The sequence below is a fragment of the Corvus brachyrhynchos genome, unplaced genomic scaffold (assembly GCF_000691975.1).
Source record: "Corvus brachyrhynchos isolate BGI_N302 unplaced genomic scaffold, ASM69197v1 scaffold283, whole genome shotgun sequence".
Classification (NCBI taxonomy): domain Eukaryota; kingdom Metazoa; phylum Chordata; class Aves; order Passeriformes; family Corvidae; genus Corvus; species Corvus brachyrhynchos.
In genome coordinates, this window is record NW_008237409.1 from 1,076,070 (window position 1) to 1,100,589 (window position 24,520).

General features: G+C 50.5%; 1 protein-coding gene across 1 annotated transcript in view; it reads left to right on the forward strand.

The window, feature by feature from the left end:
* Positions 1-24,520, forward strand: part of MSI2 (musashi RNA binding protein 2) — a gene marked incomplete at its 3' end in the record, with an annotated part of 201,277 nt that overhangs the window by 142,488 nt on the left and 34,269 nt on the right. Inside the window, exons 5-6 of the mRNA XM_017730873.1 lie at positions 15,000-15,082; positions 20,355-20,469. Coding sequence (XP_017586362.1) covers positions 15,000-15,082; positions 20,355-20,469 — 198 coding nt within the window. The remainder of the gene's footprint in view (positions 1-14,999; positions 15,083-20,354; positions 20,470-24,520) is intronic.

A 24,520-nucleotide genomic window follows, 5' to 3' on the forward strand; every position in this document is an offset into this window, starting at 1 on the left:
TTTTGACTCTTGCCCCCCACCATGGACTGGAATGGGGATGGCTCCTCTGGGGCTTCTCACCTCTCCTGTGCCACTGGTTAGTCTTCTGGGAATGGCCAGGCCTTCGTTTCATGGCAAGACAGGCAGCTTTTGTATATGCTGTGCCCCAAAATTTCCTCTGTCCTCTCTCCAGTTAAATATGACTGTAGGTTCATGGAGGAGAGTTTTGAGATGGTGCTCTCGGAGTTTGGTGGCAGCTGCAGTCCAAGAGCTTGAAACAAGAAGGACTTGGTCCAAAGGAGCCCTTGTCCTGGCAGTGCCCTGCTCTGACCCAGTAAATCCCTGAGCAAGTGTAAATCTGCTGAGGGGAATTGTCTGCAGAAGGCCTGGCTGGGGCATTTCTCTGTGCTCAGGCTGCATCACGAGCAGTTCCTACTCCCTGGGAGTGCACAGATCCCTGTAGGTTGCTTTACCCTTTACAAAATGGGATTTGAGCCAGCCAGGAAGTCTGAGAGTGGCACTTAAAAGCTCGGAGTGCCGCAGACACGCTGAGCCGTTCGCTGGAGGCAGTGTGTGAGGCTGAGATGGGGCATCAGGCTGAGCTCAAGAGGGTTTCCAGTCAGCAATGCTGCTGAGTATCTCAGCAAAATAATGCCAAAACCCCCCGAAACCCTGAACTGACTCCTGAACTCCAGCGCAGCAATGGAACAGCCGCGTTTCCCGCTGCCCAGAGGCCACGGTGAGACTCTGCCACAGCTTTGTTCTCCGGAGCCTGCAGGGACCACGAGAAAAGGTCATCGCACAAACAGCGCTCCTCCACGGAGAGCTCTTTGTCTGCTTTGAAAGCGAGGAAGCAAAGGGGATTCTCATGGAATGCCTGCCCCCCACCCCACCCCACGTGTTCCCGCTTCCAGCCCAGGCTCGGGTCAGGAGTCAGCCCTTGCTGGATCTGGGGCTGTGGCTGCTTTTTAGTGCCGTGGCTTTGCTCCCGGCACGGGTGAGGATGGAGCCGGCGGCTGGGGATGAGCACAGGGATGGAGCTGGAGGCCTGGGCACTGTGAGAACACCCCGGGGAATGCTCAGGGTGTGTAATTAGTTCCCCGTTTCCTCTGCCTGTGACTGCTGCTCCTGGCGCTTTTGTTTTTAAGGATAAAGATTTCAGCGTTTCCCCGAAGGTTTGAACAAAGGTTGAGCGCGGGGGGAAATCCATAAAACAATGTCACCAAAACACGGGGAGGAGAGGGAAGCTTTAATAAAGCTTTGCTGGCCCTGTGCACCTGGGAGTCGGGCTGGGATGGATTCGAACAGGAGAGAGGCGCTGGAGAAGGTCACCTCTGAAGGTGGCAGATGACAGAGCAGTGTGGCCGCGCTTCTGGGGGAGCTTTGGCAGGAACCCATCTGTCCGTAGGTGTTTATTCATCCCGTCCTCCGGCATGTGATTCCCTGGCATCCTGGGGCTGGGCAGAGCTGAGGAAGGTGCTTGTGCTTGGGTGGATCAGGGATAGATAGAGGGGAGAAGATTTCAAGGGAACCATTCACAGCAGGGAATGACTCGGCTGTAGCTGTCACAGGAACTCAGAAGACCGTGGTGAGGCACTCAGCGATGACAAATCATGGATTTTGGATGGCTCAGCAGAGAAAGTCCCTCTCTTTTTACCTCATCCATCTGTGCATGGTCTTGAAAAGTGGCTGCAGGGGAAGGGAAGCACCTGCTGTACCCGAGGAGCATTGGGAAGCCTATTTTAGATGTGATACTTTAAAATTTAGATGTCATTATTAGCAAAGGGCTCTGGGTTTTGTGCTTGTCTGAGCCTTGTTTTCCTTCTCCTTTCCCAGCAGATCCCTTTTACAGTGCTGCTCTGCTCTGTGTGGTCCCTATTAAAAGTTTCCTTTCCCAGGGTGATTCTGCTCCTTTGTTGCATCTGGTTCTTGAACACTTTATACTATCAAACAGCAAAACTGCTTTTATTGATGCAGCAAAGAACAATGGGATTTCTCCAACAGTGCTCCCAAAATACACTTGTGGCTTTTTACTTTTTTTTTATTGCTGGCTTCCAACAGTGGAAAAAATGATTAAGATCTGTTAGGTTTACTCTGGTCACTTCAATGGGAGATTGGTAATATCAACAAATGACTCCATAAATGGATTATCTCCTCTGCTCTGGCAGGGCTGAGGCGCTGTGCTGCTGCCCTGCCCGTGCTCCTTGGGCGAGACAGGCAGCTGGGAAAGCAGAAGCATCCTCAATTTACAGGAGGGTTGGGCAGAGCTGCGGGCGCTGGGCTCGTGTCGGGTCCCTGCAGGGTGATGGGGCGGGCTGGACACGCGTGGTCACTGCTCCCGCAGGGACTGGCCCCGAGCCCGGCGCGGCTCCCCCGAGTCACCTCCTCTGTCTGCGGGGAGAGGGAGGGAGGGCAGACAGGGACCCTCTCCTGTGTGTGAGCTGAGCTTCCCAGAATGTCTCTGTGCTGGATTCGGGTTTTCCATGTGAACAGGTGTCAGGATAAGTGTGTCTGCCATATAAAAGAAAAGATTATGCCATGTTAAAAATTTGATATATGCATTTTAATGGCCACTGTCAGCCTTTGCCCCGGGACATATGTAAAATTTGATGACTCCTGACTATCTGGAGCTATTACCGTAGAAGCAAAGCTGTTTGCCCTGTTTCAGGGGAGTAATGTGGAGCTTGGGATGGAAGCTGGGGCCAGGAGAGTCTCTGGTGTTAATGAGGAAACACTGTGCCAGCTACGAGACCATGGATGGAGGTCTGAGCAACCTGCTCTAGTGGAAGGTGTTCCTCCCCATGGCAGGAGGTTGGAATGGGATGAGCTTTAAGGTCCCTCCCAATCCAGCCCATTCTATGATCTGTGTTACCTCACTCAACCTGTAGTCCTGGGCAAAAATCAGACATCAAGCTTACATTTAAAAGGGTGTTTTTCCCCCACCTCCTCTACTTCTATCAGAGCTTTCCTGGGAACACACCCAAGCAGTTTGAACTTTTTTCTTGTTCTCAGCCCATGCACACAGAGGAAAGCTGGGTCAGCATTTGCAGGGGTGTTTGAGGCTGTATCTCACACCCTCAGTGGTGGTGGGAGCTGCAGAGTGCTGGCCTCTCCGTGGTGGTGGGAGCTGGTTTCCAGGAATAGCTGAACAAATACTCTGCTCTTCACATGTGTATCCAAAGGAACAACTGGTGCGTGCATTCAAAGCATCTGTCCTGGCCAGGCTCTCTCTCTCACAGCAGTCTGCGTTGTTTGCTTAGGCAAATACTGATACGGTGTGTGAGCAGCAGGGATGGAGTCCTGGCCAAGGATATTAATAATGTCCAGGAATGTTGTGTGCTCCCTGAAGTTTTAGCCCAGAGGGGTCATACTGCACAGCTCAAAGGGATTAGCTTAACTTGAGGCTAAGCTGCTCATTTTTGCTGGTATTTCCCTTGACCCTAGTCAATTTTTTCAATTCTTTGAATAGTTTTTTGTTGTTTGGTGCCTGATTTGTTATTCCTTTGCATTGTGATATATGGAGTCAGTAGGGCAATGGAGAGTCCGTGCTCTCCTTCCCAGCCAGGGCTGGCAGTGCCTTGGGAGGCAGCCCAGGGAGGGTAAGATCCATGCAGGCTGCAGAGCTGCAGGGAAGCGTCACTGGGTTTTTGGTGCAGCAGCATTTCACCTGGGTGAGGGATGTAAACCCAGCAGCTAAAGCACAGTGAGGAAAAACATTGTTGAAGGTGGGGGGCTTTCCATGGGGGTGCACCTGTAGAATGTGCCCTCGTGTCCTCATTCACCTGAGCTTTGTGTTGGTGGCTCCCGTGGCGCTTCCCCGCGACGATGCCGGGGCTGCACCAGTCTCACGCTGGCTGTCCTGTTCCTCCCAGTGCAGCACCAGTGGGGAGGGAGTCTCTGCTGGGTCGAGCCCCACGCTGGGTGCTCTGCTGGGGACTGCAGTGACAGCTGCCAGCAGCGTCACCAGCGCCACTTTCAGAGCCCATGGCGGAGCGTGGCCTTTCACCTGCCCATTTATCTCGGCTGGTGCTCGTGTGTTAATGAGAGAACGGCACCTGCACGCTCCCAGCAAAGTGCCCTTCGCTCTGCCTTCCACGCTCTGCAGTTTGCAGGGAGGACTCTGTAACCTCTGCTGGCAGCTGGGGAGCCCAGGGCCGTGTGTGATCTGGGGTGGCTTTGTCCCCCCCAGCCCTGAGCTGTCTCTGTGCCGCTGCTGCTGCAGGATCCAGGTAGGCAGGAGTCACCTTGAGTGCAGCCGTTCAGCTGCTGGGAACATCTCCCCCTGCAAAGTCAGTTCTGGAGACGCTTCACTTCTCTGGGGGCACCTCTGGCAGCTGCTGCACCCCGGAATCCACGGTGGGGGAGTTAAATTTCAGCAGCACAAACAAGGGGAAGGTTCTGGGCTTGGCAGGTGCTTGGAGAGGAGCAGCAGCAGTAGCAGGTTTTGGCCTCATTCCTCCACCATGGACCTGCCTCCTGCTTCTCCTCCACTTGCTGAAATTGAGCAGAAACTCGTCTTCAAAATCCCTTTTTAGTTTGGAGGGAGTGGTCAGCTCCAGGAACTCGGAGGCTCAGGGGCACTGGCTCACCGGGGTGGGGGTGAACTACGACCCTGTCACCAACCAGGGGACACTGATTCACGGTGCCTTTTGGTGGCAGGTGCTCTGTGACAGAGCCTGAAATTGGAGCATGGCTGAGATGGGGCACAAATGGGCCTGGGTGGGGGCAAGCTGGGGGTCTGCCCCTCCCGGCCTCCCCATACAGGGCACCCACAAATGCCCCATTGCGGGTGGGCATCCATCATCCCACCCTATTTGTGACAGAAAAGACAACTTTGGTTGCAGAAGAGACAGCTCTGGGAAGGAATACTTGCACTTTTTTAATAATCTATTTCTATAATTGAAGGATTTCAGATTTCTTTTGTAAGAGCAAGTGCCTGCTTAAACATGGAGACAAATACAACCAATAATATGTACTTGAAATTTAATGCAGGCTAATTCATTTTGGCACAGTCCCAGATATGCTGATTAAATGGCCTGTGAAGTGCTACAATATCTTGATAATGTACATTCCACATTTGATTATATAATCAATTATGTTGCACCTAATAACATTTAAAATTAGTGGAAAAGCTGTGAGCAGATTTTATCAGGTGCAGAGTGGGTCTTGGGCAGCTTTAAAAAAACTTCTACCAGTGTACACTGCGAAGGAGCAGGCGTAGATGGATCTTCAAATACTGTTCTTCAGGAAACCAGAGACTTGATAAAATTTCTGTTAATTTAGTGCCTTGATTTAGAGTAAAATAAGGTGTCTGCAGCTCCCCTAGTTTGCTGCTGGCAAAGGGACTAATATTTCCTATCAAGAGGTGACCTTGCACCAGGTGTTTAGAACAGCCCTGGTGATGCTGGCAGTAATTCTGTGGTGGCTTTAGCCCCTGGGCCAGACCCAGAGCTCAGCTCTGCCTGTGGGGGTTTTCCTGCACCCACCAGTGGGAACGAGAGCTCCCCCTCACTGGCTCTCCCCTGCTTGGGGAACCTGAGTGTCCATCGCTGGGGACAGCCAGTTCCTCCATCGCGTGGGACATTTTAACGTGCTGCTGATTTCAGAGGGATTCCCCGCCTGGGTGGCTGGTAGTGATCACTGTGGTGGGGAGCCCCGAGCTGGCACCTGGGAGCAGCCAGGATCATTTGGCAAATGATTGTCATTCCTTTTTGGGAAAGTGAGTGCTTTCTGGGTGACTGGCGATGGCAGGTTAGGGGGAATTTGGCCTGAGTTTTATGGCCCTCCAGTAGAAGAGGGTTGATGGGAAACAAATGCGTTATGGCCCCAGACAAGCTGTTGCTCCATTTTTTGTTCTGTTTAAAGCAGCACTATCAACCAGTTGGAATATAGGCTTGGAGTATCGCAGGGAGTAATCTAATTAGTATGAAGTCAATTCACTAGTTCCTTTTGTATCTCGTGATTAAATAAGTGGGAAAATGGCTTGAAAATTAGGTGCTAGAACAACCCAATTACATTTCTGTAGCTTTTTGTATTCAATTTCATAAACAATTTTGCTCTTCGCTGGTTAATCAGTGAATGCCTTTTTCCAGTTTGAAAAGCACTTTTGAAATTATAATGCAATTAAATTGTGTGTGGATGTTCTGGCATAGCGAGCGTGAGGGCTGGGGGCCTGGCAGCCAGCCATGCTCTACCTTGACAGTAATGAGTTCCTGAGCTGGCAGCTTGCTGGTGTCATTCATAATATTGTCCTCGCTGGGATGCTGTGAGAGGCAGGGGGCTCTGCTCCTTCCCAGCCGAGGTGGCCGGGATGTGGTGCGGGATCCTCTCCCCTGGGCGTGGATCCTCGGCAGACCCAGTGCCTCGGCACTGGCAATGGCTCAGTGAGCAGATCAGATGTGCCAACACCCAGTGGAGTTTGTCACAAAGTTGTAAAGCAGCTGCCTGTGCGCTTCGGGCTTTTCCTTTTTTTTCCCTCTTTTTTTTTTCTCTTCCTTATATGAGCCTTTGCAAGACTGGAGATTGGCAAGGGATGTGGGGGGATTAAGTGTAGTTTTCCTGGGGGGCATGACAGGGACAAGGAGGAGAACATCTCGGTGTCTTGTTATCAGAGAATTACAGAATGGTTTGGGATGGAAGGAATCTTAAAGCTCATCCAGCAAGAGGTTTTCAGTGCTTGCTTTTTGTGCAGTATTTGTCTTGTGTCCAGCCTGCTCGTGGAGAGTGGGAGCTAAATTCAGCCTCCTGGGGAAGGGTGACCAAGCCTGCATGATCCTGGGATTTATGGCCAAGCAGCATAAGGGGAGAGGCAGAAAGCTGTGTTAAGAGAAAAAGAAATAGTGTTGGAAATAATGACTTGCTTGGCAGGTTTTAACAAGTTCAGTAATGGTATTAGGTGCCCTTGGCTCAAGATAGTAACCTCCTCTTAAATGATCATTACCTGGCTAATAAAGAGCTCAGAGCGGGTCATTACAGCTTAATTTAGACGTAGCATCCTGTTTGGTTTGCACAGCGTGGCCATCTCTCAAGTTGTTGAATCTGTTGCCTGGATATGAGGCTGGGATATGGGATTGCCCAGGTTTTCACGTGAGGACCCTCCCCCAGCCCTCCCAGGACACAGGTGTCCCTTCCCACCCTCACCTGGGCAAGAGGAGCTGGTCTCAGCACTGAGTGACCACAGCCAGGCAGGAGGATATGGAGGAGTGGGGGTTCAGCCTCGTGCCCCTCAACACTGCCCTGGCCTCTGCTCCCTCCTGTTGAGCCTTTGTGCTTCTCTCACCCCATTAGCAGCAAGTTTCATGTGCAAATAATTACAATAACCAACCCCCACGCATTATTAATATTTTGAAGGCATCTCTTTGATAAGCCCATCTTTTCAGCCAATTTCCTATTTCTCCCGAAAGCAAAGCATCTTTCCTCCCAGTTTTGTGAATATGTTGTTAAAGGGAAGAAAAGGAAATGGAAAAAAGGATTCCCCCGCCTCCAGACCCTGACACCAGGCTGGGTTCTGCACCGCCTTTGTCAGCCCTGGATGGAATTATGCATCATGAATAAAAACTGCTGTCAACATGCATTGGGTTCGAAACATTAGAGCATATGGTATGTGATTATCTGTATTGTCAAATGCAATAAAGTGAATTTGGATATAATAAAAAATGTAATATTTCAGAAATTTGGTAATAAACTGTGGAAGAATTGACAGGCAGAGAGTATCTGACGCCTGTGGGCAAACAGATAAAGATGGCAGGATGTGGCACTCAGTGGCTGAGGCAGTGCAGCGTCAGGAGCTTGATTTTCTGATGGGAGCCTGACTGGGCTGACTGGCACCCAGGGTGGTGGCCTTTGTCCCTGCCTGGCTGCCAAAATCTGTAGGTCTCACTAATGAATAGACAGAAGCACAAGGTTCCCATTCTGGTCGTAGATGGATTAATTGGATTTTACAAAGATTTGGGGTTTTCTTCTATGATAGCAAAAAGAAACCTGTTAGAGTCTGCCATATTCTCCACCCAGCAGCATTCTCAGCATTTCCATACCTCTGACTCCTTACCCAGCTGGGAAATCTGTACCTGAATAACAGGGAGCAGTGAAAGTCTGTGAGGAGCAGGGTGGGGCTGCTCCCAAATACTGAGGAAAAAGAAAACAGTGGAGGTAATTTTCTCCTGCAGTATCTCACATTCCAGCCTGATGCTTTAATTCCTGACCTGCTGACAAATCTGTGCCTGTTGAGACACGGATGTCCCCAACAGAGAGAAGCTGAGTTAGGAACAAACTTCGGGGCCTCCTGTGTAGAAAATTCTGATGGAAAAGTGCAGATGTATCACACGTACCCGCAATTTTTCTTAGGTCACCGCTAATGCTTCTAAATGATCTGCGAACGCATTAATCGTTTCTGTTAATTAACAATATGATAAAAGTGGCATTTAGTAAGCTCTGCGTAGTGTGCGTCTAAGTCATTATGTACTTAGCAGTTTGGTTTGATTTCAGAACGTTAATAAAATAAGATTTTAATGAAGATTTGTTGTTATGAAAAATTTATTACCAGGAGTTCAGGTGCTGCTGACACGAGCGTGGTCTGTGATGCACGCGGGGGTCTGTGCGCCCCCCTGCCACTGCCAGGGCTTTGCCTGGGACCCCATCCCGGCCCTGACTGGTGCCCTCTGAACCTGGAAACCTTTGGTCAGAATGGCTCATTTGAGAGGGGGACAAGGCCCTGTACTCTTCATCCTCCCCTCAGGAAAATCCGTGCCCCAAGCCGGTTTGAGTGGATTTTGGCCCGTTCGGAAGGACAGCTGCCACGTGGCTGCTCACCCCGAGGTGCCTTACCCTGTTTCTGAGCAATTGCCACTTTGGAAATGCCACGCAGCCGTGGGAGGACGGAGTGAGAAGCTTGAGCCTTGCAGCTTTCCTGAACAAAAGCAGAGGAGGATCTTGCTGGTGCCCTTTGTCCAGCTGGGCGCTGACCGCCGCACTCCGGTCTCCCGCCACGCCAGGATGGAAACGCCCGCACCTCAGAGCGGGGCTGGGCTCAGGCAGTTGTCTGCTGATTTAATTTTAGAATTTACTCTCCTGTCATGGAGAATATACTGACACTTTAAAGAGCTGCCTGTGTCTGCCAGGAGTACCTGTGTTCCATACCCAAGGTGTACATTAACGCCCAGGGGATGTGCGGGCAGGCCACGTCTTGGTGGGTGTCAGTCACAGCAGCAGGGCTGGAGACCACATGCTGTAGTTAAATGAGGATATTTTCCATCCTAGACCACAGGTTTTTACCTCCTCCTTCCCCTTCCATCTCCTGGTGCATCTCTCTCCTGGTCTGGTTATCATGAGGATGAGATGGGATCCTGTTCACCTTGGAGCAGGTGGTTCCTTCAGGTGTGGTCACCAGTCTTCTCCCCAGTAAAACCCCTCCTTGGAGATAAGGAGGTAAAATCTGAGACGTGTGTGTCAGACTATGGCTGTGTTCCCTGAATGTGCAGAGAGTTGCTCCTTTGGAAACCAGAACTTCTCCTTCCGTGTGTTCGAAGTGCAGGAAATTGGAATAATAGGAAATAACAGCTTTTGTTAGCTTTTGTCCTAGACAGTTTTTGGCTCTAACAAGCTGAGTTGCAGTATGAAAACTCAGAGGAAGGGACAAGGAAGTGAGGGGGAAGAAATGGGGATGCAGACCACAGGGAATATTTAAGTGACAATATAAGGAGGTGGCAACATCAGGGCTGAGCTTTCAAGTCCTGGCTCTCGTGTTCTGGGGCTGAGGAATGAATGGCTCTTCCCTGAGACAGGATTAAACCCCCAGGTCCCCATTCCCAGACTCTGGGGGTAAATGACTTGTAGTACCTTTGCAGACAGAAGTTAGAAACATCCGTGGTTCACTGTCTGGGTAATTAAAATGTCCTGTCTCCTCTGCTCGATGCGTTCTGTTCAGCTACAAAGACAAGATTTGGTGACAGTGATCACAGGACTTGGTTTCACATCTCCCTCTCCACCCCCCCCTGCAAGTTTATTATTATTACTATTATTTCTATAAGGCGGCTTGGCAGGCTGGGAGCTTACTAAGGAACTTTTTCCTCTCTGATTACAAGGGATGTGTGAATAAAGTAGAACGGTATTGATTCACACCAATCTATGCATCGACTGTGTGGGAGCCACTTGCAATTCCCAGCAGCACCGGAAAGCTTTGCAACAGGGAGAAATATGACCAGGCAAGTTGAGAAAATAAATTAAACTAGTGTCAACTTTTCTTGTTTCTTCCCTCATTATTAATGGATGGAATGGGGCTCGTTTATCAAGAAGAGGAAAAATTAATTGACACGGGCTTTAATGTTATTATGCCTGGCTTGTCTGGTCACATTTCTTCATTTTTAATTTTTTTTTTACTTTTGAAAGGCATTTTATTACCTTTCACAGGACCAGCTGCCAAAACTATGGGCATAAACAAGAAAGCAGGTGCATAAATAATACCACAGCAGGACTGGACCTTCCTCTGTTTCAGAGCTTAAGTAACTCAGATCTGAGGCGCGGAGCAGACGCAAGCGAGTGGGTCAGGTCTGGAGCCCTGACACAAAGGGGGAGCACAGCCTGAGCTAATATTTCCTCATTACGATGCTGGGAGCTGCAGCGGGTGTCAGGCTGGATATTCCCATCTGTCAGCACAGCCGCTCCTCGGGCGGCTCCCACGCCAGGGCCGGAGGGATCGGGGACCCCAGGGCTGGGCTCGTCCCAGCACCGGCTGGGTGGGAGGCAGGAGCAGGATGGTTCTCTGGAGCACGCTGTGGGTGTGAGGGGGACTGGTCCTGCACTAACAAGCGACTGGGGGTGATTCTTGCTGGGCAGCAGGAGTGAGGTTTAAGCAGAGCTGTGTTGGTGCGATGGGGGCTGTGTAAATCTCCTCCTTTGTCCTCTCCCTGCTCTTGTCTCCTGCCCTTGTTCTTTGGGATTGCTGCACAAGACAAAGGAGCCTTGGTGATCCCCTAGTTCCCAGAATATTTTCAGGAGCTCTCTAGTTGCTGTAAGTGCAGGATGAGGCTGTCCCAGCTGCAGAGACCCCGCAGCCTCGCCAACTGTGCGGACACAGCTCGGGCAGAGGCAGCACAGCAGATGAGATTGAGTGACTTGCTCGACATCATCAGGTGACCTTCAGACAGCTTGGGACTTAAAACAGGCTCTAGTTGCAGTGTCTTCACCGACCAGAGCATCTTTCAGGTGGCTGGGGAGCCCCTCAGAGCTGTGCCTGCCTGGTGAGGTGGGCTTGGCTCAGGCACCAGACGGTGATGCAGGTGCTGGTACCTGTGGCATTGCTCTGGCTGGGGGCTGAGGCAGGGTCCTGGTCTGCCCATCAGAGCCCTCCAGGGTTAACCCCAGCATTAGCCTGGGTTTAACCTCTGTGGCGTGGGATGCAATCACCTTGTTTTCCTTGTTGTAAGGCGAGCACAGGTTTGAAGGCGAGACCTTTACCCGGGTAAGCTGCTTTCATGTAATTCTGCCAGCCAGTGACGTCCTCGGCGTGTGCAGCCACAGCTGTGACACAGATCACTGTGCAGCTAGACCTGGGGCTGTGGGAATGATGCTGCCAGCCAGGGAAAGGAGATGGATTTCACAGCCATGGTGTCGTCATCTCAGCTATATTTTACCAAGGCTGACGTAAAAACTCTCAAGTGATGACAAAAGTGTGAAATACAATTGGTTTGAGGGGGAAAAAAACCAAAATACACAACATGGGAGCACTGACATTTGGTATCTTCAGTCTGGCTGCTTAATAGTATTTATGGCTTCTGCCTATTCTTTTACAGTATTTTAATCATTTTATGGTTTCAGTCAGTTTCTCTGAACAATGTTTCTCTTATTTCTGGAGTACTGTGGCAGAACGTGCTGAGCTGACTCTGTGGAGCTGCCTGCCCACAGGCCTGGGCAGCTTTGATGGCTGAACAAGGCTTGGGATCAAAGGAGGTTTTTCACAGAATCCCAGAGTCATCTGGGTTGGAAAAGACCTCCAAGATCCTCGAGTTCACCCTGTGCCTGATGCCCAGCTCATCACCAGCCCAGAGCACATCAGATGTCAGGTGTCAGGGCTGGCATCATTTTGGTGCCTGTTGGTGCCCATTAACCAGCAGATGAATGGAGTGGGCTGACTCCTTTTTCAGCAGATGAATGGAGTGGAATAACTCCTTTTTCCCAGCAGATGCCAGAGGAGGGTTTTTCACCTGAAGGTCATGGATACATGTCTCAGCTTCCTTTAGTGCTGGTGCTTGGCTCAGAGCCTCTCGTTTGGGGCATCTGTTTGCCTCTTACTTTATTTTTTTCCCCCTCTTCTTTGTCTTTTCTTTTACAGAAAAGATTATTCAAATGAATATTCAGTTTTATTCATTTGAATAAAAAACCCAACCGTTTGACTCTGTTAAATGCTTATCTCTTAAATAGAGCTTGTTAGCTTCCAATAATAGCTTCATTCAGAAGGATGCAGTATAATTTCATTTTAAAACGTGTGCTCCTTGACAACCAGAATCCTATTTCTGTCACCGTTTTCAACAGCCGCCTTTGTTTTGGGTTAATCTTTTCCATACACTTTCCGAGAACCATTTTTTTGTTGACTCTTAGTACCTCTCAGAAGAAATAATTGTCTATTTAGTCCAGGAAGGTTTCTGAGAGTTTTGGTAATTTAAAAATCAGCGTGTATTCATTATGGGAACTAATAAGAACATGTGTGCGGGGGGATCTTTGTGTGGGTGCAGTTATTAAAAGTCGGAATTTGATATCCAAAAAGTGAAACAAGAAAAGAATCTTAGAATGGTTTGGGTTGGAAGGAACCATAAAGCTCATCCTGTTCCACCCCCTGCCATGGGCAGGGACACCTTCCACTGTCCCAGGCTGCTCCAAGCCCCAATGTCCAGCCTGGCCTTGGACACTGCCAGGGATCCAGGGGCAGCCACAGCTTCTCTGGGCAGCCTGTGCCAGGGCCTCCCCACCCTCACAGGGAGGAATTTAAGTGCCTGTGTGCCTGCAGATGGAAATCCTCTGGTTGCTCCCACTGAGTTTGAGGTATTGGGCATCATAGAAATCGCCTCTGGTTTTCCTCTCCTGGCCAGTCTGACCGAGTGCCACAGATCTTTCAGAAACCTGCAAATGCCTGCTGACACCTACAGATTGTTATTTCATTGTTATAAAGTCTGGAAATGCAGGAAGCTGGGTGGCCATCTGATTTAATCAGACAAATAATTTCTTGATAAACCTGTGCTTAAGCCATATGGAGTGGGATGAGAATGGGAAATTTGTTTCCGAGTCCAGACGTGTAATGACTGCAGCGGCTTCCTCGAGGTGTTTGGCATATTAGGGCTAATCTCCTAAATTCCCTCTCCCCTCCATCCTGGCACCAAGACCTGACACAAGTTGAAAGAGAAATCCTCAACTGCAGCACTCGCTAATGAGTTGCTAATGATGAAGATGTTGCTGGTGCTCAAACAATTAATGACTTGTAGCCCCAGCCCGGGCATTTCATTGCGCTGGGCAGAGTCATCCCGGCCACGCTTTGCTCCCAGCTCTGGGATTCCTGGGATGCCAGATTCAGGCAGTTAACCACAAAAATTTTAGGTTTAACTGCAGGTCTGTTTAAGGTAGATTTAAATGGAGTAATTTAGAAGGCAAATGAAAGACTCGAGTTATGTAAAAAATTTCAGGCTACTGCCTGCTCTAAGTGCAAAGCAGAGCAGTGTTGTGAGCCTGGTGTGCTGTAGGATGATGGGTTACACCTTGGAGGAGGGCTAGAAACCATTCCTGGTGGGTTTTCTCCCGGTAAGAGGGTCTGAAGTGGGATGGGAGCATTCCCCATGGCTACAGGTACTGTGCACTCCCAAAAGAGCTGTCTGGGAACTGCTCGGACCTCACCTGGCAATGCACTTTCCTCTTCAGCCGGAGGCAAGGCTGTACCGGGGCTGTCCCTGCTCCAGCCTCGTGCAGTTTCACCGGTGTAGAGTCCAGCAGTTTCCAGTTTGGGGGATGGAGTTCATCCTGTTACTAGATTCTTAAGATTTCATTAGCATAATTGGTGTTGATGTTGACTCATCGAGCCTTCTCCAACACATGAGATTGGGGTTTTTTCATTAGCCTGAGGTTTTTCTGTTAAGGCAGGAGCAGGGAACGCGGTGTGTAGCTGTGGTGGGCTGCCAGATTCCTTTAGTGCAGCCCCAGCAGAGCAGACTCAGTGTACAGCTACAGGCAGGCAGCAGGCATCAAACAGCCTAAACCAGCCCAAATCCTCGGCTCTTTGAAGCAGCAGTGGAGAAGAGAGGAACGATTAGATCAGAGGCCTTAAACGTAATGGGTTCCTGGAGGCCTCAGGATGTCCTGATGAGGTATTAGAGGAAGTAATTCAGGAAGAAAGGGACAAATAACCACCTCCGGAGCGGGGCTGACCCGGCACGCGGCAGCGGGGAGAGCACACGGAAACACAAAGTGCTGCCCTGTGTTTGGGAAGCATTGGGGTTTTTCTCCTTGCCAGGGGTAAATGAGGAATCATTTTCTGTCTTCCTGGATTTTTATGGTTTTTGGGTCGTGTAATGAGTCAGCTCTAATGGAGAAGTCTCGTGGAATTAAACAAGAGATGAAATCAATATGGTTCCATAGAAATATAATTGGGTTTTGTAGAGATTGCTCTTAAAAACCTATAAGGTGTAAAAGAAAATACGGCCTTATTGTAGTTTCTGAGCCATCATGTAACCGGGGTGTAACTATCCATTAAATTCTGCAGGATGGATCAAAAAATCCATAAGGAGGTTTTAATTCTCCATTAAATCCTATGGAAGAGCTGGAACAGAACCGTATTAATTTTCCCTGAGACAATGCTTCTTCCCTCCATTAGGCTGCAATAAGCTCAGGAGCAGCTCCATAGGCAGCAGGTGTAGTCACACGTGCACGTTGTTATGGAAGTTTTCCAAAGTCCCAATGGCTAAATAATGCTTTATTAAAATGAAATTGTTACACTTAACTAATGTTTTCCTTCCCCCTCCCCTTTTTGTATCTTTATTAAATAGGATTTGGCTTCGTAACTTTTGAAAATGAAGACGTGGTGGAAAAAGTCTGTGAAATTCATTTCCACGAAATCAATAATAAAATGGTGAGTGTTGGTGCTCCGCGGCGCAGCGGTGGCAGCGAGCTCTGACCCCGTGTCACAGATGTGTGCCGTGCCCAGGGGTGGGGGGATGCCCCTCTGGGAGGGTGCTGGGCACACCCCGTGTCTGCTGGAAGGGTGGTGGGGACGGGGTGCTGAGCCTGGACCATGGCTGGGAGCCAAAGGGCTTGAGGAGGGTGTGAGTTCAGCTCCTCGAGCAGCCGTGGGGAAGCCATTCTCCTCCTCCTCCTCCTGCCCTGCTCCCAGTCAGAGCCCTGATGTTTCGGGTTTGGGAGGGCAGTGCCGTGGGGTGGCTCTTACACCCCACCACGCTCCCAGAAACTCTGCTCTGGCCCAGCTCCCGGTCTGATCCTGCTCTGCCGTGGCTGCTGCCTGCTGGCCCCTGTCCCTATGGCTCTCTGCCATGGAGCCACAATCGCTCCCACCCAGGCCCAGCCCAGGAGCCAAGCCCGGGTGAAGTTCCTCCTCAGTGACAGGCAGGTCCCAGGTTGTGGGTTGCCCTGAGCCAGATGAAAAGGGGCATTTGTATTTCAATTGCTGCAGTAACTTTGATATTTTCAGCTAAAATACTCTTTTTCCCTTTGTCAAAACATCCTTTGCTTCTCAAATGTGTATTCAGATATGCATTGTATATTGGTCTGATACGTGTTCACAGACTTTAAATTCAATAATAGAGCTTTTAGTGTGGATAAGATCAAAGCAATCTCCTTGGCATATGCTGGAGGCCTGATTCAATATTTGACTTGCTAATTTTTCCCAGGGCACTGAAATAATATTCCTCATATTGTTCCTCCCTGCAATATGCATCTGAAATAAAAGTGGGGGTCCCCTTGGCCAAATGTGGGGTGGCAGGGCTGGGGCAGTGCTCCTGCTCCTGTAGGAATTCTCTTGCTCCACTTCAGATGAATGCTGTGGACTTTGCCCTGTCCCATTGCCCCCCAGCCCCTCCTGCACCGGGGTCTCCTGCCTGTCCCCACAGTGCCTCACCTGAGCGCCTGTGGGGTGGGGGAGGCTCATTCCCTTTATGTAGTTACTAAATGCTGTTAGTCTGCCTTAAAACAAGAGCACAGAACAAACCCCAACCACCCCCACACGACAGACCCAGCGACAGATTAGAAACGCTTGGGATGTAAATTTAGGGATTGGCAGGTGGGAGGGAAGAGCTCCCCTCCAGGATTTTCCTATCCACAGCAGGAGGGCACACTCCATAGGTTTAGTTATTCCCCACAACAGGCTTTTCTCTGGAGCAGGGCTCAGGATTGTGCTGGGGGGAGCTGGATGGAGCAGCAGGTGCTGGTGTGCCCCAGGCTGGGCACCCCCTGGGAGGGGAGGAATGGGGAAGAGCTGTTGGGAGGATTCCTTCCCAGGTGAAAGGCTGCACAGGAGGGTAACAGGGAGCATGGAGGATGGGACAGGGTGAAAGCACTCAAGGAACATCACAGAGAGCAAGAGAAGCAGTTTTGGGTGTTGGTGTTTGTTGTTGGGTAATTAAAATATCCCCTTCCCACTCCTGTGCCCACTCAGTGCCCCCTCCAGGTGCCACCGTCTCTGGGTGTTCTCTTCTTGTCACTCCTTCAGCACTGATTTTGAAAGCAGCCCACGAGCGAGGGGATGAGACATGATCCTGTCTTGGGACTGAGTCATCGCCTTGCTGATGTGTCTGCAGCTGAATCCCAGCCCCTGCGGGGGGAGCTGCATGTGACGGGGAGCTGGGAGTGACACACAGCTGGCCTGGGGTGGCACACGGCTGGCTGGGGGCACTGTTGGGGTCATGTCATACTTGGATCATGTCCCTCTCTGTCCCTGAGCCGTGGGGGGGACGGGCTCTCGCAGCCCCAGCCCAAGGCTATGGGGTTTGCAGTGGCTCCGTGAGCTGTGGCTGGGACGCCCTGTCCTCATTCCCATCCCTACCCAGTTCCCTGTGCCCATCCCAGGTTGCTCAGCTGGGATATCCGCAGCTCGGTGGGCTCGGGCTCACCCTGGGCTCGCTGCTCCTCGTCTCCTGAACGCCGTCATTTCCCCAGGCACGGGGGCAAGCAAAGGGCAGCGGGGTGGCTGCTCCCCAGCCTATTTCCAGCTCCAGCCTCCCTGGCAGGCTATTTTTAGCTCATCCATTCTGCTTCTGTTGCCATCCGTAAAGCTTAGAATGTCAAATGTAATATTAAACGAGCAGTGGGACAGTGAAAAGAAAATGCCAGTGAGGTATTTAATAAATGGAAGTTGGAATTTACATGGGAGGCCAAAGATGCTCCAAACATTGCAGGGGGACAATAAACCCGAACGAGCTGTCCTCGGATTATTGTTCCTTTGACAGGAGCAGGCTGCTTTGCAGAGAGACACCTGTTTTTCTAAGGAAAAGTAAAAGCTGGAAAAGAAACATGATGGGAGTAATTATTTTCCCTTAGATCCCACTGTGGCGGACTCAGTTCTCATCCTGGGTACAGTGATGGCAAGGGAGATGATGAGCTGAGCCTGGAGTCAAGGTCTGATGCCAGGCTCTGGAGCAACTGACAGAAATGTTGGGCTGTTCTAGAACAGGCCATGACACTGCCCAGCACCTGTGGCTCTTCCTCCTTCTTGGGGTGGGATTTTGCAGGTTTTGTAGGCCGTGGACACTTCCAGGGATCCAGGGGCAGCCACAGCTTCTCTGGGCAGCCTGTGCCAGGGCCTGCTCCAGATCCTTTAGTTCTAAGCCCCAGTCATTGATCAATAATCTGGTAGATCAACAGAACCATGACTCAGTGCATTTTTTAAAATAAGCTTAAAACTTCTCTGCTGCTGCGTGGTGTAGCTCGCCCATGGTGTGAGTGACACGTTGTCCCCAAGGTGATCAGAGCCCACCAGGCTGTGAATCACACGTTGCTGGCACGACAAAGTCCCCTTGTCTTTGGGTGGCTCAATGGGGGTTTGTGCATTGTGGATATTGCTCATTCTGCTTTCCTCAAAATAGCCCTGGTTTCCCTGGAAAGCTGTTAACCAGAGGTTTGTGAGACATCCTGGGCTGAGAGCTGACAGCCTGTTTTGTTGTGCTGGGTATAAGAGGCTTTTCACTCCCCAGCTCAGCCCTCCTGGGTTCCCGTGGCTGAGACTGCTCCGCTTGACCCAGGAGTACCCCAGTGTAAGGTTAATTCTCCAAACTAGACTAAACAAAAATAGTGAATTTTAGTTTCCCTGCCTTTTTTTTCTTTTTTTTTTTTTTTTTGCCTTAGAGTTAAACCTTTCTTTGTTGGGCTGCTGAAAGTGCAGCACATCCTTGTACGGGGAGGTGGAAAAAATCTGGAAATTATTAAGATGCCCAGAAATGCTGAACTGAAAGTTTCAGTGAGGTCCAGATGTGTGTACAAAGACCCTTATCGGGCAGCTCTCGAGGGCAATTCAGTATGGAGCCCAGCCCTGACTCACATCCATATACATTCCCTCTTGGAGAAGCCTCACTGCGTGTCCTGTCACATGTGTGACATCCCTGCCGCCTCCAGGGTTTTCCCCTTGCAGTAACTGTGGCTGTGGAGTGGTTCTGGCCATTTCCATCCCATTCCCCATAAGAACAGGGCTGGATTCTGGCAGAAGAGTAGCCAGGCCCCTTTTCTTTCCGCTTTTGCTGTTGATGAAGAGGCACCATCCAAGCCCCCCATGGATCCACTGTTGTGGTGCTTCACTCCTGTTCTGACATTGTCCCTGTTTGCTGATGGGATGGTGCATGGGCAGCCTCCCAGAGCACCTCATGGTCTGACACTGCAGCCTGGGGAGTGTGACAGTCCCCTCGGGATGAGCTGGTAGGGCTGGGGTCAGTCAGCCCCTTTCCCAGACAGCAGAGCAGGGCCACGCTCCCAGTCCTGTATCCCACATGTCATCTTTCCCTTGGGGAGAGAGACTGTCTGGATAATGGAGAATCTTCTTGCCCTCTGTATGGGGTATATTTGTTTACAGAGGCTTAGGAATTATTCTTCTTTCCTACTGGTGACTTTTTCTTCTCCTTTAATCCTGCTTAAAACCCCTCTGCAGCTCACTGCCATTGCCTTTGTATCCCTGTGTGCTGTGGAAATCAGAAGCAGTGCCAGGCTCACAGAGAGCAGCGGTGGGCTGGGTTGTGGTTGCAAAAGCTAATTACCAGGTTATTGTTTCTAACGGTGCTAATCCAAACTTCATTTCCCTGTTAATTGTCCATCCATCCAGGCTGGATGGGTTTTATCATCCTGACTGTGCAGCGCCAGTGGCCGTGAGGTGTAAACCAATGCTGTCGTGGCATTGGGAGCAGTGGCCCTCCCAAGAGATGTGGTTGTGAAATGAAGTGACATGACACACTCCTGGTGCTCCCCCCATCATTTGACTGGAGGAGTCATCTTGGCAAACTCCTGTTAAATGACGCTCTGGTTGAAAATCAGAAGAACAAAGTTAGAGGCACAAAGCTCAAACCTGTGGATTCAGCCCTCAGCCCAGCGATGCATCCCCACAGCCCCTGCAGTGCTGGGCTGCACCACTGCATGTCACGCTCTTGCTCAGAGCGTGGACTGAGCTGTGGAGCCACATAGGAATGGGTTGGGATGACTCCAGTTAGCTCCAAACCAGCTGACTGGTGCAGCTGTAGCACCAGGGCCAAGGGGAGCGCAGGGGCCGTCTGCTGGGGGCGTGAGATGGCAGTGCCCGAGCAAGAAACCATGGAGAAGTGCTGTATTTCTCCTTTTCCCTGGGAGGAAGAGGGTGGCTGGGGATCCCACTGGCAGCAGGGCTGAGTTGCTGTCTCACAGGGCATTGGTGGAATCGCCACGTGGTTCCAGTGGTGTTGAGCAACTTCCAAAGGCAGCAGGAGTAACTGAAAGTGAAAGAATGCAGATCCTTTATTAGTAGGGTTTACAGAAATTTTCTGCTGGGTAGAAATATTGATTCTTTATTCCTATTTTAAAAGCAGCTTTTTGTAATGATCACTGGGAGTCGTTTTCTGTTATCGATTGCCATGGAGCCATGCTGGAGCCCTCCCTCCATTCATCCCCCAAGTGCCGGTTTCCCTTTCAGGAACAAGGAACTTCTTAAATCAGCACTTCTGTCATCTTTGGGGGGTTGCAGTGGGTGGTTAAAGAGACACACACGTTTGCTCTTTTAAATCTGGTTACGCTATTCTGGAAGTTCACCTTTGAGCGGGAGGAGGTGTGGGGAGGCAGACGCTAAAAATAAACCTCCCCCCCTTAAGTAGATCAGTTCTGCATTTGACATTTACATGGAATTCATTTGCATCTCATTTGTACATGTTTCTGCTCAATAGGTAGAATGTAAGAAAGCACAACCTAAAGAAGTGATGTTTCCACCAGGGACGAGAGGAAGGGCACGTGGATTGCCGTATACCATGGACGCTTTTATGCTAGGGATGGGAATGTTGGGTAAGTGCTGCAGCCACCACTCTGGAGCCTGTGTTGCCTCCCTGATTTCCAAACCCTTAAGCCACAGGGGTGAGCAAATCCCTGCACCTGTGTGGGTGCCAGGCTGAAACTTTAGCAGGGGTGGAGTGAAGAAAATAATCCTGTCTGTGGTAAATGATTAACTCCCCCCCCCGCCTGGAATATAAAAAATTTGCATTTAAATGGATGTTTTAAATAGCCTGTTTTACTCTTACTCGCAAAAATAGAATGATGAAAGATGCAGTGTGTTCATTCTGACTAAAAATGATCTCTCCCCTTTTTTAGAGGAATTGAGTCACACATTATTCCCCTTCTTTTAAAGGTAGCTTTGACAGTTCAGCATAGATAATTGAAAACCTTGCTGGTTCTTAAATGGCATGGATGGAGGAAGCGGGGGGATGCGTAACAGGACAGGTCGCAACAATAATTACAAGTTTCAAGGAGATGGAATGGTATTTTAGTCCTGAGTATTGTGTCCAGAAAATACTAATTAAATGGGATAAATGATATTTAATGGCAAATTCCTATTTGTGCACGAGGTCTATTTAGTTATAATTGGTTCTCATTTGTTTCTGCCTAGATAGTTCTTTCTAAATAATGTGACAACCGCTGATACTCTGTCCTCGGCCAAAACGCTGCTAATCCATTGCCAATACTTTTTTGTAAAACACCATATATTTTAAACTTTCTGCTCCCTTTGTGTCCCTGGGCTTTGCCTCAGTTGTCACCTCCTGTGTCCATGAAGCATGTGGGAATGGGAGGGCAATCTGGAGGTGTCCCCAGGCAGCAGTGAGCCTTTCCCAGGCCAGTGTCCCCCTTTGGGATGCTTTGACTTTCCTGTCCTGGGTTTAGATGATCACAGAAACTGAGCACAAAACCCAGCCTTGGAATCTGGATTGCCCTGAGCTCTGCTGAGCAGATTCAGGGGCTGGCTGAAATGCTGGAGGACCCCAGAGCCCGTGGGGTGGGCGTCAAGTCCGAAGACTCTGTTCCTGCAAGGATCAGGCTGTTATGCTGAGGTGTCTGACACCAGACACTGCTTGATTTGATCGGAAAAACTTCCTGCCATGTTTGCTTTATCTCTGAATTAATAGTACTTCTGTTCGTGTGGCTGGAGCGATCCATTCTGGGATGTGTAATCAGGTTATTGCAGCTGATCATCTGTTTCGCTCTCCCCACGCTCCACTGCCACCCAGCCCCATAGTGTTTGGAAATCACTTTTTATGCCTAAAATATTTATCTTGCTCTAGTCAGTCTGTGATTTCGTTACCTGTGTGTTCCCCGGGCACCTGAGCTAATGTACTTGATTTCTGCTGTTTTCTCTTCCTTTTCCACCTGTGCTGCCCGAGGTCGGGGTGGTGGAGGTGGAGTGTGGAGGTCTGTGTGCCACCGTGCTGGCTGCAGGGGGAGAGAGTCCAGGTCACCCTGGGAAGCCAAGAAAATCCACAGCAGCATCATCCTTCACCATATGGCCTCAGCCTTTTTCCTTGCAGCTGGGCACAAAGTGAGTGGAGCTGGATCCACCCCAGTGTCCTGAAGGGAAAGTTCAGCCCCCGGGTGCAGTGTGAGTCCATTCCCACCGGGGCTGTCTCTCTGGAAAAGGATCATCTCAAGCTGTGAGAGTTAAGGAAAGAAGCCCTCAGTGAGTGGAACTGCACAGAGGAAGAGATGGGGCACGTGTTGGACCTGTTGGTCCTGCTGCACTGGGGGGCTGGGTCACCCTGACCAGTGCGGCTCCGGCTGATCCCACACTGCTCTCTCTGCATTTCGGATCGGGGGAACTTGCTGAGCTCTAGTGATTGATGCATGTTGAAGGCCAGATGCTTCATTATCCACTCGAGCTGCTTTTTCATCTTCCAAGTTCCTGCTTGCTACAGTGGCACTGTGTTAAATAATTAAGTGCTGAACAAGGAAATTGCAGCACAGGAGAGCAGAGCTGCTGGATGGCCATCAGAAACCCCCGGTTTCAAAGGCTTCAGGGCCCATCCCTGCAGGAAGAGGGGCATAATTAACCCATCAAATGATCAGACACAGAGTTCCATCACTGCCGAGTGTTCCATGGGGTCTCACGAGGCTGGGTCAGGTCTACCCTGTTCCTTCTGTTCCATGCGCAACTGGGCTGAACCAGAGCAACTGGGGCTGCTCTGGAAGGATTTTTATACCTGTTTCCAGAGGCCCTTGCTCAAGGTCACCTTCTCCAGCTGCTGTTGATGGGCAGAGGAGGGAATCGGAGGAACGAACGCACAAGACAACCCAAAGGAAGGAGCGGGGAGCGACTCCCTCCAAAGCTATTAAGGAAGTTGGTCTTTTTCATTAATCACAGCCTCCCCAAGGAGCCTGCAGCAGCCGGGGTCTAAAGGTGCGCAGGCAGCTGCTTCTGTGATGATTTGGTTGATTGGAGCAAAATTAAAGTGTTCTTCTGAAAGGATTTTTTGACTGGGAGAGTCAAGAAAGGCTGAACCTTGTGCCAGGACAGCTGCTGGGCTGTCTGGGGCTCAGGCTGCTGGTGGGACACACTGGTCTCAGGGAGAGGAGGAGCACTAATGAGCCCCTCTGCATAAAGAGTGGAGCAGATTCAGTTCCATTGATCTCCCTGTCAGCCCAGCCAGCAGGAAGAGCTGCTCCCCAGCCCCGTGGATGCTCATGAACAGGTCTCGTGTGCCCCCTTGCACGTGTCTGGCTGCGTGGAGCAGTTTGGTGACCAAGAAACTCACCCTGTGCCTGGAGCCTCACGCTGGCTCCTGGCCTTGGTGCACGGGTCAGGAGCCCGGTCACCCAAGGGCACGTGGGTGTCCCAGCATTGTCCCACGGCTTTTTGCCCTCTGTTCAGGTCTGTGCCTGAAAACTTGAAGAGAGGAAAGAAGAGAGCAACGGAGGAGCAACATTAGGAGATGATCTCCCCTCCCATCTGAAGCTGCTCTCTGTGTCTGGGACCGCAGCCACAGCGGTGACACCTGGCTCTGGAGGTGACCCTGAGCTGGGCCCCACAGCACTCATTTCTCCTGGTGATGGGCATCTTCCTGGTGTTTAATGTTAAAATTTGGCTCCTTTTAGCTTGCAAACCCGTCCAGAGGTGGGAGCACTCAGTCCCCAAGCTCACACCCGCAGAGTGCGGGAGCGATGTGTGGTGGAACACGGATTTCGGAAGGTCTCTGGCAGGGCTCTGTGTTCCTGCACACGCTCAGCCTAGGTAGGCTGAGCTCATGCATAAAAGAAGCTTGTGCCCTTCAAAGAAAGTCATTCCTTTTTCCACCAGACACTGTTCAATGGAGTAGCAGCTGCAACTCAGAGCAACACTTGGAGACAACAACTTCCATGCATTTTCTGGAGCATTTGAATTAATTTTGCAGAGGTCCCCTGTCTCCTTTGTGCTCAGTGTTCCCACATATTGACCATGAGTTTTGTCTACCCCATCACCAAATTTTAAAATGAAAAGACACTTCCATAGCCTGGACAGGAGCTGGGTGGAAGCAGTGGTGTGAAAGTGGTTTGGTTGCTGGTTTGAGTTCTGCTTCCGTGAACAGGAGAGTCTTGCTCTAAAGGAGGTGATGCAGTCAAAACTTGGATTTTTGGTCTAGCAACAGGGGATAATTCAAGGGATTGATCATTGCTAGTAAACCAACTGCTGGGTGCCCAGTGCAGGATGAGGATGGCACCTAATGGGAGTGTTGGATAGGTCAGCATGGCCATCATTTGGCCTGATGAAGGATCCACGTGGGTGTGGCGTTAAGCACCATTGATATTCAGCCAGGCAACGTCCCCGAGGATCAGGCTTCAAGTCGTTTGAGCAGAGCTGGGCACTGCAGCAGTAAATGAAGAGGAAAATTGAAGTAATGTTGTATTATAAATTTATGATTTCATCTGCCTGACTTCGAGAGTGCTGGCGGTGCCAGCAGAGCCCCCAGGCAGCTTGGCTGGTGCCGTGGCCATCAGGCACAGCCAGGTTTGGCCAGGGACAGGAGGGCTGCAGCAGGCATGCCCTGGGGCCAGAGGCAGGGCCAATCCACGGGCGGGAGGCGGAAAGGGGGCATAC